This window comes from Ixodes scapularis, unplaced genomic scaffold (genome assembly GCF_016920785.2).
Source record: "Ixodes scapularis isolate PalLabHiFi unplaced genomic scaffold, ASM1692078v2 PGA_scaffold11__112_contigs__length_91849675, whole genome shotgun sequence".
Taxonomy (NCBI): domain Eukaryota; kingdom Metazoa; phylum Arthropoda; class Arachnida; order Ixodida; family Ixodidae; genus Ixodes; species Ixodes scapularis.
The window spans coordinates 90,967,720-90,984,045 of NW_024609837.1; the positions used below are offsets into that span (position 1 = coordinate 90,967,720).

At 45.9% G+C, this 16,326-nt stretch overlaps 1 protein-coding gene across 4 annotated transcripts in view; it reads left to right on the top strand.

Annotated features, from left to right (window-relative positions):
• The window catches only part of LOC8031367 (alpha-2-macroglobulin-like protein 1), a 209,204-nt gene that overhangs the window by 121,897 nt on the left and 70,981 nt on the right, over positions 1 to 16,326 (top strand). For all 4 annotated transcript variants that reach the window (XM_029988207.4, XM_029988211.4, XM_029988219.4 and 1 more), the window contains exons 15-18: positions 923 to 1,072; positions 3,456 to 3,531; positions 12,294 to 12,412; positions 14,710 to 14,863. In XM_029988207.4, the coding sequence (XP_029844067.3) occupies positions 923 to 1,072; positions 3,456 to 3,531; positions 12,294 to 12,412; positions 14,710 to 14,863 (499 nt within the window). The remainder of the gene's footprint in view (positions 1 to 922; positions 1,073 to 3,455; positions 3,532 to 12,293; positions 12,413 to 14,709; positions 14,864 to 16,326) is intronic.

Consider the following 16,326-nt stretch of genomic DNA (forward strand, 5'->3'; position numbering starts at 1 on the left):
AACCAGCTGAGTCTGCTACTTGTATTGAAGGGTGCCGAAGAAATTTCAGCTCTGTACATTAATTGGGAAGGGAATTGTGGGACTCATGGGTGCATTGTTTTGTTTCTCTATCATTGTAAACCAATTCAAATACCCAGCACTTTCCTTTGCTAGATGCAAAGCAGAACGCCTGAAGAGTGCAGCCATAGAAATATTTTGGAGCCCAGCTCTTCGGCGCCCGTTTTCGGCTTGCGCTGCGACGCCGTTGGCGTAACCGTGAAATCATGTGATTCCCATCAGGTCACGTGACTCCCTTTAGGTCAACTGACCCCGGTGACGTCACGTGAGGTTGCGTGACCCCATGAGGTCACGTGACATTGGTGACGTCACGTTACCTCCGTGAGGTCACGAGGGCCACGTGACCTCACGGTTACGCCGCTCGGAGTAGCAGGCAGGATGAGGGGTATCCTCTCCCCTCCTGCTCCTCAAGAGCTGCATTCGCTCTTAACAGGCCTTTCTTCTCAGAACTGATCTAGTTTTGTCAAAACATTGTTTGGCAAAATGAGGTAAATTCTTCGTCTTCTGTGTCTCGTAGCAAATGTTACATGAGTTTGATAAGCTATTTATAAAGCAAAATGCCAATTTCCCAGGCACACTAAATTTGAGACTTCTTTGCTGCTATTTTGGAAGGACACTAAATTTGAGACTTCTTTGCTGCTATTTTGGAAGGATAGATTGAATAAAATGAAATGTATGCTCAACAAGTGAAATGGAAACATTCCAAGTGGCCAGATCTTTTCCATAGCATTGATGCGCTCCAAATAATTGCTATAGTTTCATCAAAAATGGATGAAACCCTGTGAAAATATACCTGGTGGATTCCTCAATCTATGGCAGAAAAGAATTTGCGTTCTGGACCATGTCCCATTGATCCCACCTGCAGGTCTCCCTGTCCTTCTCTCCGGACCAAGCCCTTCCGGGCTCCAAGGTGAGCGTGGAGCTGTCGGCAGAGAGCAAGTCCCTGTGCGGAGTGGGCGCCCTGGACAGCAGCGTTACCCTCCTGGACGGATACGACCGCATTTCCAGAAACGGGGTAATTCACACGAAGCCCATCGCTTCTCCAATTCCTTCCTAGCGACCGACAACCCTGAATCTCCTCTATTTTCAAGGTACCGTTCTAGCACTGCTATGATCTTTGCTTGGTGACTGTGGCAACAAAGGTCGTAGGAGATGGGGCATAGTCTGAACGTTGTGCTGTTCTAAGCACAAGCTATTTCCTGAAGACTGCTTCAGACGCAAGAATTCCTCCCAGCAACCTGATGTAGCAACACCGGCTCCAGCTGCATTCCCATGCAACAACTGAATCGCTACAAATTTACAGTATCATCCCCTGTTTCTATTTTTCTATGGCATTGAGGATACCAGTTTCTGAAGGGATTTCTCCCTGCGAGGGGTGTGCCAGGCACTTTCTGTCTGGCCCGCAGGGATGTGCTCCAGACGGGTGCCATGATGCCAGATATCCTGTCTGCCAGGTAGTGAAAACAAGAAACATTTTTGTGCCTTTTTTGAGTTGAGCACCCCTGGAAATGATTCATTTCAAATTAGAACCAAGGGAAATCTCGTGTTATGCCCTCGTCGCCACCACAGTGGTGCCACGTGGAAATATGACTCTCCCGATTGGCTGCTGCCGCTTCAAACGTGTCCGAGTTGTCAGAGCTGCTCGCCCGGTTTGAGCCGCACTTGATCCCACAGATTCCCCTTGCAGCGCGAGAATCTAGGGAAAGCGAGGAAAACGAATTTGCCAGCAACCTTGAAGTTGCCGGGAAAATTTCCCTGTCCGAGACGGGCCTAGAGTCGGCAAGCTACAGTCAAACCTGTAAAAAAATGTCTGCCAGTTCGATAGAGCGTTTGAATGAATTTGACTCTCCAAAATCCACTTTCTGCTGACAGAATGAAATAGTTTTGCATACTCTGCCGCTTTTTCTTCGTTGCATGACAATATTTTTCTACGGTATGCAGTGACTCCAGAATGTTGAGGTCGCTGCCTTCTCCAGCACCGAATTATGCCCAGAGTATGGAGCACGTCCAAGCAGGAGCTCCTTCCCCTGCAGAGTGCCCTTTTGCTCTGCAAGTTGATCTTTCCCCTAAGGCTGCATTAGAGCAAAGCCAGCTAGCAGAAGAAGCTGGCTTTTGTTTTCTACCAAGCGTCAACCGCTGGGAAGAACCTCTTTAGCGGACGGAGCGGGGAGAGGGAGCACTTTCTCCCCTCCGCAAAAGAGATTTTTTTTTTCCGGGCGATCGACCGGGTTGTTTGAGAAAGGAAAGCTTGTAGAGCAAAACAGCGCTCTTGGCAGTTTAATATATTGGCGGCGGCTGCTATTTTTGTTTGACGTAACCCTAGTTTTTGCCATATATTACCTGTAACATTACTGTGCACAAAAGTTAGTTGATATAAGGGATATTTCGATGTAAATGGTTTTGATATAGTCGGGTTTTCCTGTCTTTGTCAGAATGATCTATGGACACTTGGTTACGTCTGACCCAGGAAATATTGGTTATTACTACCTTACTAGGCCATATCTACGCCAGTTAGCGCTCTTTCTCTCGTTCTTCCCTCCGTCGTCCTTGCGCTATTTTTGAAACATATAACACCCTTTGCCAAACGTGACTCGTAAAAAAATTGGTTGTAATGAAGGTATAGTGACCAGATAGAAAATTGACTGGAATTTCAGCTCTGCTTGGTTAAACATGCAATTTCATAGTAGACATTTGTTGTAACGATGTTTCACATCCATATTGTTGCAAGCAGATGCCAGTGTCCCAGATGTATGCTGTCCCAACAAAAGGGATTACTCCCAGCACTCAATCACCTTGCCTTTTAAAGGGGCAGCAATTCTTAAAGTTTGACCAAATCTTTGTGGGAATTATTTTATGCCATTTATAGAATGAACAGAAAAATAGTTTTTTCTTGCTTGCGCTAGTTTCTGTGTACAATCGCATGAAACCGAATTTCAGTGTGCCCCTCCACTCTTATGCAATCTTTAGAGTTATGCGCACAGTGACGTCATGGGGCGTTTCTTCTTGGGTTATGTCTTTTGCGGCGGGCGATTAACACAAAAGTCCCGTTCACCATGGGGAGAGTGGGGTGGGAGGGGGTATTACTCGCGAGGGTGGACTTTCATTAGGTGGCGCCACGAAAACTGGTGTACCGCATGACACTTGAATTTCCACGATTACCGCACACGGCTGCAGACTGTACATAGAGAAATAATGTGTTTTTTCCCTCTCAATTATGCAGCCGAATCTCAGTATTTTGGGGGATGGTCGTGCGTTCTCTCAATGGTCATGCGATTTCTCGTGTTCTTACCAAGATAAACGGTATAAAAATTACAAAGTGCAAATTGTTTTAACACTCAAATTGTTGCACTGCCTTCTTAAGTCCCAACGTTTTGAGTATGGAATGAACTATGTTCCAGGTCTTGAACACGATCAGCAACCTGAATTACGAGTACTCTCGCACCAACCTCGTCAACCAAAGCTACTGTTACGAAGGTGAGCTCTCAAATCCCAAGCAAAGGACGTCCCCGAGTGTTGAATAGAAATATTTCCTCTTTTCTGCACCTTTCCCGGAAATTGCAAGAAACGGTTTTTCGTCCTTTGTGTTGAAATGGAGTCTGCGACGGAGCAAAACAATGTCGCCTGAGCTTCCTGTATCCAGAGCTGAAAAGCCACATTTGAGAACTGTAAGGAGCGCCAGTTGCGCCCACTTTTCACCAAAATGGAGGCACCCAGAACCATTTAGTGAAACTCTCCTGAGCCAAAATAAATATTGCTTATCATATTGTATCAAAATCTAGGAATTGTCTGATTCTTCTTTTCTTTTTCACTTTTCTGAATTTGGACTTTGAGGTCGTCTATTTATGGTTAGAACTGAATCTACGAGCTCTATCGTAAAGAATTACACTCATGGGCACCTGATTTTCCTATCAAAAATCAATTCAAATATGGGATGGCGTTTTTAAGCAATAACTGCGGTATTATGTCTCTTACACCCAAAGATTTGATGTTTCTTTTGTCAAGATATAGTTCACAATGCACCTAAAAAGTGCAATAATAATTCAGAATCTCCACGCAAGCAACTATTTTTATTGGTTAAATTTATTGAGGTGGCAAGGACTCCACCGGAAGAAAAAATGTTGCCCATTTATTTTTATTACTGCGAGTTTACTAGGATGTCTTGAAATCTAGGACTGGTCATTTTTTTTTTTTTTTTTGCCTAAAGACCGACAAACAATATCCCATTAAAATCGAGTTTCTTCAAAAAAGTCCTTCAGTGCCCCCTTAATATTTGCGCATTAAAGTGATTCTGGATGTTTTTTTTTTCCTCATAAGCAATGGCACTTACGAACATTTCCGTATCTACCCAGTGCCAAATGTGGTCTTTTTTGGTTTACTTTCATTAACTCGGGCTTCGATTGATTCAAACTATTTTGGCACTCCTTGAAATTTCTATGAACATGCTTTTACTCTAATACAGTATAGACCACTCACAACGTAACCGCTTCTAGTGCAGGATCGGGTATAACGCGGCTTTTTTAAACCACCGGTTCGCCTCCCATAGAACTCCATGTAATTACATACCGCTTAAAATGCAGGCGCGCGAAGGGAAATACCGGTTATAGTGCGGTTTCTGGAGCAGCGCGCCGACCGCCCCGACCGGCGCAGCGAGCACGCTTCCCTGTGCGACACCAGATAATGGCGCTAGCTGCAAGCGGCACTCGCGGGTGCAAGGATGGCAAGGAGGTTGCTCGAAGAAGCGGGGAGAAGCGAAGGAGAGGCTTCAGTTGCCTTAGCGACGGAGGGACGCACGCACGTGTCGTTCACGTGCGTGCATCCCTCCGCTGCGTTGGAAACGTTGGAAACAACCGCAACGGCAGACCAATCGCAGGTCGAGGAGAAGTGTTCGCGCGCGTTACATGCCGGTCGCGGGCCGGCCGGCTGCTTCTATCCGCAAACATGGTGTCGGTTTTGATCGTCGACGTAGACGGCGTGGTAGAAGCTCATCGTTCCGCGTAAAAGCGCTATTCTTGACTGTGAATTTTCGTTGTGTGTCGCTATGATAACCCAGCACGTACTAGAAGGGAAGATCCACCTACTCGTGCGGCGATGATGTGGCGGCACTCTCAAGACGGCAGAAACGCCCGTGTCATTGTGTTACTTTGACTACAGTGGTGCTTTCTAAGCATTTGTGTTTTCAAACATCGCCCGGATTTCTTATTTGGAGCATTTCATGCCTGTGCTCAAGTTGAAGGTATTACTGGCGCGTATCGTATAAAAGATGCAAATTTTCACGCGTTTTCATTGCCGGAGAAAAGTGATTAGGGTTAGCAATCCTGAACGCTCGCAACGTCCGTCCGCAACCCGCGACGCCGTTAAAAGGCTGCGCCAGGCAAAAGTCGCTCATTTCTTTCAAAATGTGTGACACACTTGAGAGAGAAGTGTACTAGTCTGGTGAAATAAAGACTTTCCTCAAACTAAGCTTTATTTTTCATCTAACATTGAATAAATTGTTTTACAAAGGTAAGTTGTCTGATGGCATGTATTTTGGCCTGAAAAATTGATGTTTTGGTTATAGCGCGGTACCGCTTATAGTGCGGATTTTCGCGACTCCCGCGGCATACGTTATATGCGGTCTACACTGTATATATTGTGAAATAAAAAAAGCTCTAGAGGAAACCTGTGTGATTTGTGGCTTTAGTCACATCTTTAGTGTGTTCAGCTCTTGCTCAGTGAAGTACACTTTTATGATTTAACATGCACCTTTATGGTTTCTTCGCACCACTTTATAGACACCTTACACATATCTTGGGTGTAGGACAAAATGGTCCCGGCCAAAATTGTCCCGGACAGAATGGTCCCGGACAGAATGGTCCCGGACAGAATATGGTCCCGGACAGAATATGGTCCCGGACAGAATATGGTCCCGGACAAAATATGGTCCCGGACAAAATATGGTCCCGGACAGAATATGGTCCCGGACAGAATATGGTCCCGGACAGAATATGGTCCCAAGTGCAAACCCAGACAAAATGGTCCCAAAGGATTTGCTGACACAATGGGTGCTCATTGAAATTTTAGTGAACTGCTACTCTGAAGCTTTATTCAACACGTGTGTAATATATATTTAAATGTATTTAAGTTTTTTGTGAAATATTTAAGAAAACAACTAAAGAAGCCCAAAAGTTAAAATGTAAGCTCTATCATCGCCCACTCGGCTCTACGGAACTGGAGCTTGGAAATCGCTACACAAATACATTTGCACACTTTAAAAGCGCAAGGTCGCAATGCACTCTGCGATTAATTAGTCTAGCCAGTTAAGGGGGGACACAGCCGTGAAAATCAAAATTAAAAAAAAATAGTCAATTTTGAAAAATCCCATTTTTAGGCTCGCAAACTTCTGGAGAATATCTCCACGAAGTTTCATTCAGGTCCGTTGCTTAGTTGTTTTGCTACGTGATACTTTAGACGCGCCGATAATGCAAAAAGATGCGAAGCGGCGCCCCGCGCGCATGGAGCGCTGCAATGTTTACGTTTTTCACCACGGAGCCGCTCCGCGCACACTAGGCCTAACGAGAAGATTGTGCCCTTGTTGGAAAGCTTATCTCTTCTATTTTCTGTACCGATAGTATTCGTAAGCGCCCTGGGAGACGTTTGTGAACCCCGTCGGAATTTGCGCGTTTTCGCGCTAAAAGGCTCTATGCGATCTCTTATTGGGCCGAACTGATGAAACGTTAGCTCCTATTGGCCTCCGTATGCCACATGCTCTCTGGCTTGGCTAGCTTGCTCATTGTCTGCTAGTTCTCATTTAGAAGCCGACACTATCACTTCGTCGGTCTCTACTTCGTGAACTTTTCAGCAAGTTTTCTTCGATTGTTTTTCGGTGATAGTTTTGAGAAGATGCCGCTGATCGCGAACGCGGCAAAGCTTCGGTCGCCGCTCACGATCCAGAAAATCGCGAGGACTCAATGTGGCAACGCGCGCACCCGCCGCTGATGACAACAATCTCCTGTCTTCAAGATCATTGCCCGTTCCACCCGAGGCTGCAGTGGCAGTGGCAGTACCCGAAAGTGCTACGCTCTGTGAGTCGGACTTGCTCACCGCTTTTGAGCGGAAGATAAGATTTCTGGAGGAGGCAAGCGGAAGCGACGGGAGCACCGAAGATGCCAAGCGTTCCGGAGAGCCTTGCGGGGATGGTGCGGCCAGCTTCCGTTTGGTGGATGTGGCTTGTCTGCGAAGCTTGGTGAAAGTTCTGCTGTGCCCAACTTGCCATGGTGGTGATTTGGAACTTCGAGAACACTGCACCGGAGCTCATCTGACATTTGTCGTCGAGTGCCCCACTTGTAAAGCAATCGTTTCGTTGCCCGCCTCGTAATTGCTGCGCGCAATTGCGGGATCGGCTTCACAAAGCTTACAGACTTTATTACGGAACTCAATGCCCCTCTGCCGATGCACCTCAAATCGTACCAGATGATCGCGACGAAGGTGCATGACGCGGCGACGCGAGCATCAGCTAACACGATGGCAGAGGCTGCGGAGACGGTGCAAAAGGTGCTGTGAACGTCGGATGACAAGGAGCAGGTGCGAGATGTCTGCGTAAGTTATGACTGGACGTGGCACAAGTGAGGCCACACATCTCATTTCGGCGTTGGTGCTGTTATTGAGCTTGACACCGGTCTAGTTCTAGACTACGCAGTGGTCAGCAACTACTGCCACGCTTGCAGCCTTAAACCAAAGGAGGGCTCCGAAGGGTACAAAGAGTGGCTACAAGAACATGAGTCCAAATGCTAGAAGAATTTCGATAAATCGGCCAATGCCATGGAGGTGCACGCAGCAGAGTTGATCTTCAGCCGGTCGGTGGAACTACACAAGCTGCAGTATGTGACCGTGCTTTGTGACGGCGACTCCAAAGCCTTCAACCGTGTTGCTGCACTGCAGCTCTATGACAAGGATATGAGCAAGGAAGGTTGTATCAACCATGTCGCAAAGAGGCTCTATGCAGGAATGGAGAAACTGAAGAAAGTGAAGAAAGGACTGGGAGGATGGGGCAAGCTGACAAACGTTATAAGGAAAAAAATGACAAATTACTATGCAAGTGCCCTCAAGGAGAATGCCCCAGATGTGACAGCAATGCAGCGGGGGGTCTTTGCAACCCTGCTGCACATGTACTCGACTGACGAAGAGCCCAGGCACATGGCGTGCCCCAAAGGGAAAGAGTCGTGGTTCCACCACAACCGCCACCTCGCACTCCAAGCAGGTGGAAAGCCATTGCCAAACCTCACCGACCGGCCTTCTCCAAAGGAGTGGCCAAGGAACTTGTGCCGGTGTACAACCGCCTGGCACAGAAGGACTTGTCGGCTCACGGATGAAGACACAGAATGCCAACGAGTCCTTCGACGCTCTCATCTGGAAGAGGTGTCCGAAGACGGAGTTTGCTTGTCGCAGTAGAGACTGCAGTAGCCCTTGCAGTCCTAGAGTATAACCTAGGACCAAAGGGCTTTGAAAGGGCCCTGCTTGAGATGAAGATGGAGGCCGGAAGTCACCACAAGTCCCAGGCAGGCAAGGCAACTCTGCACAGACTTGCCAGGTCCCGAGCAAGTGGCTGGAGTCGTCGAAAGGTGCCCACAAGCGACGCAAGATGGAAGCCTCCAAACAGAAGCGCCTCCGAGAGGAGGGTCCTACCTACGCTGCTGGACACTTTTAGTGATTTCTCAGAGCCACTGAAGAAACAACAGTGGTGTGGAAACTTCAAATGCTTTTTTCTCTGTTCCCCTTTTTCTGTATAAATTCTGTTTTAGTCAGCCTATCATTTCATAATGGGGCAAAAGGGAAAGCTCGTTGTTCACTTTTCTTTGCTGAAATTTAATAAGGAATGCGGCCAGTGAATTTTTTTTTTACTTTTGAAAATATTTTATCAAATTTTTTAATGTTTCGTTGAAGACATGGAAGGCCAGAAAGTTAAATCAATTTTGAGAAGATATTTTCATAAAAATAAATTACTTTTTGAAAAAAAAAATTTTATGGCCGCACTCCACAGGCATTTGACTACATATATTGCGAAAACAAATGTTGGACATTGCATTAGTTACCCAACGATAGGAAATCTAAACAATGCTGGGATGCTTCCGATATAAACCACTAACTTGCTTCACAATTCATCTAGAGAGCTGAAACTTTGCATACCATCTTTTATTGCGACCAATAGTGTACCCTGTAAATTTTATTCATTTTAAGCAAAGGGTTCAAAAGTTGACTGTTCTGGGTAGTGTCTCCCCTTAAAGGGAAGCTACGGAGCTTCTTGGAAAAAATGAGTTAGAAATGAATTCTAGTGTATTTTTACCCCGTGAACCCGAATACCCAAACAATTTGCTGCGTAAGTATTGTTAAACGCGAGAAAACCGCGAAAGACAGTCGCTGTCCGTGACGTCATTGACGGCTCTTTTGGCTGCCCAAGGCTAGGGGGGCGGGGCTTCAGCCCTATTTTGAAATTGCTCTTGTGGCTCTCCGGCGCGTCGCATTGAAATATAATTTTGATATCTGTTATTCTAAAGGCCAAATGAACGCAATTCAAGCGTTTTTTCTCAAATGTAGAAGTGCCCCATCTTCCCTTTAAGACATGCACGAAAAGTCATTGAATGCCATTATAGTACATTTTGTTTCCAGCACTGCTTGATTGGTTTTATCAGCTCATACCGTCGGCTGCACTGTGACTTTAGTAAAACGTAGTATAAGTGAAAGAAAAAAATTTTTTTTTTTTTTTAAATTCGACTTCATTTTTTATGATTTCGAAATGGCGCAATGGCACTGCAAGATGACGCATGCACACAATGATTCAGACGTAATCATGGACAGACCACATATTTGTGGTGGCGTGCGTACGTTAAAGGGCAACTCCGGCCAAAACTCGAAATGAAATAAATTACTGGTATCGCTGTAGTGACGCAAAATACGACCCCAGCCAAAATATTACATCCGGGGGACTCCGCATCCTCAACTAATGCCGATAATGAAAATGCGACCCGCTGCGAGCCGCTGCCCCTTAGCGGGCGGCCAGCGGGTTGCCGATCGCTAGAGCAACATTGGGCCGTGACGTCAGTATCGTTCTTTTTTTCCTCCGGTCCGGCGTTGCACGGAGTGCGCCTCTTTGAGCCACTACCACCGCTTCTTCGGCTTGTGATTGGCATGTTTAGCCGTTGCTTTTACCTGTAGCCCATGTAGCTTCGGTATAGCCTTTTGTTTATTTGCTTGTCAGGACTTCAAGACGTGTTTTAGCGAGCAACTCGGCGCACCCAAGACTGCCCAACTGTTCCTCGAAAGATGCCGAGTACAACTTGAAGCTCTGTCGGCTGCTCAAACAACCCGCTGCACAACCCGGAGGTGCTTTTTCACCAGTTTCCAATGGAGCGGAAATTAGAGAAGGTGTGGGTGAACGCTGTTCGACGAGTGGACTTTGGACTTCAGCTTTTACGCACCCGAGGAAAAAAGAATGAAAAAAAAAACGGACATGTACAGCCCAGCACACATGTGTTCGGGCGCCGCGGCTCGCGCCGGAGAGCCTCAAAGTTTTGTGTCTGGGACAGACCCGCAGCGCGAAAGCGAGAGGGCCCCCAGTACTGTACGTGACTGGCAGTGCGGCGTAGAGCAACACCGCTCCATTCACGGAGCCTTGATGACAATTTAGGCCTAGCGACGAGTACGGAAGACCGCACACACGGCGGCAGCCGCCGAGCACTGCACCGAACGAGCTCACTCGTTTTCCAGTCGCTAGCTTTTGGGTATAGCCACTAACTCTTCCTACATATGCTGGGTAACTACCACGTATACAGAAATAAAACAAAATCAGCTTACCTCCTATCTTTAAATGGCTAGCGCAACAGAGGCAGGTGCCACTCGGCCTGCGTACTCGTTGAACGAGAACGATCCTGACGTCACATTCACATAGCGGCTGATTTCCAGTGTTGCCAGGGCCTCGAGCGGCTAGTTTCGGTTTTGTTGGCCGCGCCCCAAACAAAACTTTGAGGCGTCGATATCTTTAAGATTACACACAATAGCAAGAAAAAAATTACACCTTGCAATTCAGGGACGCTGACTACACTACAAGCAGTCATAATCCTAAAATCGAAAGTATGGACCCGAGTTGCCCTTCAAAGAGGCTAGCAGTGCTACTGAACTGGCAAAATTTCCCGTCTACAACGTAAATCAGTGTCACTGCTCATCCAAGGCAGACCGACCTCATACTCTATAGAAACGTCAAATATATTTCTTTTGGTGAGGGCGTGTAATGAAACGTTTTTCTTCTCGTGCACATGACAGTATGTTCAGTATTATAGAAATATTATTTCTATTGTAAACTTTTTGCTTCTTGGCTTAGCTAATGCAATTTGTTTTGTATTGAATATATAAACTTTACAATTGTTCTTGTTCGAAATTGTTCATACAATCGACTAACCCCCCAGAACAAGCAAACTAGGCCTCAAAACCTTCCTGGAACCATTTTGTGCAAAGCTATTTTGACTGGGACCGTTTTGTCCGAGTTCGTTTTCACCGGGGCCATTTTGGCCGTGACCAAATGCTAAACTATGAACCAACCGCTCCCTAATATGTCAATTAATGTTTGCAAGTTTTATTGCTTTAAACATGCAATGTTGTATCAATGCCGAGGCCAGGAGGAGTTTCTTGGCTCTTATTCCATGCAGAAATGCTGAAGGTCGAAAAGTTTGCGAATCTCATTATTGCTCTTTGTACCAGATTCTGCTGCCTTTGCTTTGTTACTGCATTCTATGAGCAAGCATTACTGGGAGTATCAGAAACTCTCGTTATTGTTTGTTATGCGCTACTAGGAAAATGTAACAACCTTTCCCTTGCAAAAAAAAAAAATTAAATTTCCACAGTGTGACGCAAACAATTTGTGTATACTTTCTAAAAAAAATAAAAAATTTTTGAGAATGCATAATCATGTCGTATTACACCTGAGACTGCGGTGGAAGAAATCGGAAGAACTTTCAGTAGAAGGAACAGACACAGAGACGTTCTCTGTGTCCGTTCCTTCTACTGAAAGTTCTTCCGATTTCTTCCACCGCAGTCTCAGGTGTAATACGACATGATTAGCTACCACCAGCTCGCCTGCACTCTCACCGTCTTTTCACTGAGAATGCATGTAGGTTGTTTTTTTTTATAGATGAAGAAATTTGAGAATATCTGGTTCATAGGCTGGCAAGAACACACCTAACTCTGATTTTCCATTGTTTCTTTGGCAGACGGCTACAGGTTCAACGAGCCTTACGATACCGAGAGCCCAGCATCTTCTGGAAGGAGCAAGCGCCAAGTGTTGGCACCTAACGTCGCACCAAGCTACGATTCGCTCACCTCATTCGAGGTAAATGTTTTCTCGAGTTCCAGGTTTGGCCGAATTACATCCCTGCAAGCATCACCTTGTCCACTTTGTATGGGTGAACTGAAGTCGTTTACTCGCCCTGATGTGGTTCACAGGGACCATAGCCTACTGTGTAGGCTATGGTCCCTGTGAACCACATCAGGGCGAGTAGCGTGACAGCGTATCATCGGAGCATTCTCTCTTTGCAGAAAGCATGCTTTTCTCTAGCGCTCCGATTTGCTCGAGGAGGGTGTACTGCATGCTCTCTGCCAAGTTAGTGGGAAACAAAATATATAGTTTTCAGTTAGACATTGACTGATCCAATATTGCAAACTAGCACATGAAGGACTAGAGAGAAGCACTTTGGGAGAGGTTTCTGCCATCTGGGAGATGACTTTGCGGGTTGGTCTTTTACGCGACTCAAATTCGCACAATTTTTTAAAAGTATTTCTGCTTTGAGGTAGTATCCGTACGATGCGACGGGCACAGTGAAAGAGCAGTCACAAGCAGAGCGCACTGCATTCCTGACTGCTGTCCACTGAGCATCGAGCCGTACAGACTTTGTTTCGTATATCCGAGTCTATAGGCCTAGTATAGATTGCACCCCGTAGAAACTGCTGCTTTCAGGAAAAAAGGCGGTATATGCATTTAACCTTGTATATGTTTGATCGGCATAATGAAACCGTATTAAAAAGCCCGCATGTACGTAATATACCCAGGCGAAAATTTTCAACTGGTCCCAGTTGCAACTGGTTTATGGAACAATTCCCAGTTGCAACTGGTTCCAGTTGGAGTTGTCCAACTGGTCCCAGTTACAACTGGTCCCAGTTCGAGTTGGTCCCAGTTACAACTGGTCCCAGTTGGAGTTGGTCCCAGTTACCGCTGGTACCAACTCCAGCAGCAATGAAACACGGCACAAAATGGAAGGTTGACGAGACCTTATTGTCAAAAACTTGGAGAATGAAACTAAATAATAGGTTCGGTGACGTACACGCTCCGGTTTTAGCTACCTGCTTGCGACGATTGAATCGCTTTTCAGAGGTAGTATTCGTGAGATGAAGGAAGATCGGCCGCTGGCGTCTTTGTTAGTGAAGACGTCCTCAGCTTCTCTCCCCATCGCGTGAAGAAAGGTGCTCACCCGTGATCCCGCGTTGCGCAGGTAAAGTCCTGATAGGATGCGGTAGCGCTCCCACCTTGCAATCTCTGTCGCAACAGTCGAACATTTTCGAGGTAGACGTCCCGCCATTTTCGCCATTGTGCTCTCCGCGGCGTTTTCTTCTGTCCGGTCTACGTGCGTCCGGTCTTTTCTGGGTGCCCTCCGATCGCTGAACTGCATCTTTCCATCCTCGAAGCTCACCGCTGCCCCCGTGGTGTGTTTACAGTTAGGTCCAAAGAAGCGCAGCTGTAGTTTTGACATTTTCATAACGACGCCAACTTGGGCGATGGCAAGCCTTCTCTACCGCGTCCGTCCGACTCCGGCGTCAGCATAGGCAGTGCCATCTGTCAACAGCGCGTACCACTATTCCGCACCCGCGTGCCACGGCGGCCGGCTAGCTCCGATTGGCCAAAAGATAAATTTATTTATTAAAAGAAGAAATACTGTAGGTGTTTAAATAAATGTTTTAATATATTTTAATTATGCACTTAATGTTCATTTAGGTGAACAAATTTTGTCACTAATTATATTTTTCAAGTAAAAAAATTATTTAGTTAATTACAATTTTTATATTATTTTTATAAATATATAAATGTACCCAGTAATTCAAAATTCCCTATTTGTATAAATCTACAAATGTTTTTAGTTTTCTTCATTAGCAAAGGTCAATGCCCCCCCAGCTTGTCAAAATTGTTGCCCCGTGTGAACTGGGAACGGCATTTGAAGTCCGACTGGGAATCGCTCCAACCAGTTCCTTTCCTAACTGGTTCACTGCATCCCCAACTGGGAATGGTTCAAACCAGTTGACCCTCAGCTGGTCCCAGTTGGACTCCTATTGGTCCCAGTTGGTACCAGTTAGTCCCAGTTGAGGCGCCAGCTGGTCCCAGTTAGAAATTTTTGCTTGGGTATGATCACATCATGTGCGAGGCCTAGTTTCAATACTCTCGTCAATGAGTTTAATGTAAAACATATCCTCCGTGGCAAATATTTGCAATTAAGGTTTATATGTATAAAAAAGTGCATACAAGTCGCATCCCTGTAAATGACGCACTGAGGGAAATTTTAGAAAAACCCCGCAAGTTGTACACTAGAAAATATGGTATTTAACATGCTCAACGGAGGTTTGCAATTTTTGTTATTCCAGAATGCCGGAGTGGTAGTGTTCTCGAACCTGGCGATCCAGACGCGGCCGTGCAACAACCGTGCCTTCCCAGGCTACCCCAACAAGCAGGCGCTGCCCTCCCGCTCCTACCAGCCGTCCTTTGGCGGCGGCGGATTCGGCGGTGCCCTACGTCCGGGTAAACCGAGACACTTGGAGGAGACGTGCAAAACAATGCTCAAAAGAAAGGGACACAGAAACTCGCAACTGAAAGGCTGTTTCTTTTTAAGCAGATATTTGAAAAAAAGATCCGTGAAAGCTACACTAATGTCCAGGGGAGTTATATGGCCATAATATGGAGGGATAATTATCGCATCAAGTCTAATAATGAACTAAAACGTGTGCTTTTTAATTAGTGAAAATAGACATCGGGTTTCAATGAGAAACTTGCTTGGTGTCATCTAAAACTACTAAATTGCTCAAGTGGAGATAGTTCTGAAGTGCGTAACAAGCACGGGGGCGTGCAAACTTTCCCATTTGTGGAACAGGCGCAATGCAGGCGAAAAGAAAAGAGGATCAACCGCATTTTCCGCCGCCAGCGCCTGTTGCACGAGAGAAAAATTCAGCACCCTCCCGTGCTTACCACATGCTTAAAATGTTTCTTAAATTGCCCGATTCAGTGGTTTGTGATGATGCTTAGCAAGTTTCCAGTTGGAACCACATTTTTAATAAGTAGATAGGTCATTCTATTTAGTAATCTGACCTATCGTGACGATTAGCCTCCTACGATATGCCCTCCTGGCCGTTTAATTCACTCGCACACATCGCATTAGTATAGTTTCACATTTTTTTTAATGAATATGTCCGAATGTTGTCTTTCTGAGCACTGTTTTTCATGATGTGCAACATGATGCCAACTAGACCAATTTCCCACCTTGTTGGACGCTAGAGGGCAGCTCCGCTCGAGAGCACTGCCTCATACTGTCTGGCAAGGTCCTAGTCAATTTGGGTCACAAACAAAATTACTGCATTTCTTAATTGCGATAGTAAACTGTTCACTGCTCAGTTTCCGGCCACATGTAGCCTTAGCTATTTGAACCCAAGTTTTCGAAACTAAGCAATATCTTGTACAAGTGTTATAACTAATGTCTTTTTTTAAATATTTTTATCGGGGAAAATGGGTGGTTGGCGAAGCCCACTTATAGATGGGTATGAATGGTGTCAACTACAGAGAACAGGCCCCATTATTCCATTGAAAGTATCAGAAAGAACTATTAACATTACACTTGGTTTTCAAATTTTCTCATCTGACTGGGACCGCTTCATTTGCTGTCTTTGCTTTAAACCGGTCAGAACTTTGAAATCGATAAATGGAGCGGAGTTGCCTTTTAGAAAAAATGACCGCATCTGCACAAGGTGAATGATGTTGATGGGGCAAAGCCCTGGTGGTGCTTGCCTGCGTAGACACTGAGCCGCCGAGCCTTTCGTTCGTTTTCATCCATGTCAGAAAGAGAAGGTGTGGTATGGAACGTGGTTATATGCGCATCTGAGCATTTGACCGCAGCGCCCTCTCCTGTATAGACATTGAGCGGCTACGTGCAACGTTTCATCCATGACATCCCCAGCTCTTGAGTTACTAGCACATCTCGGAGCCCCCTACTC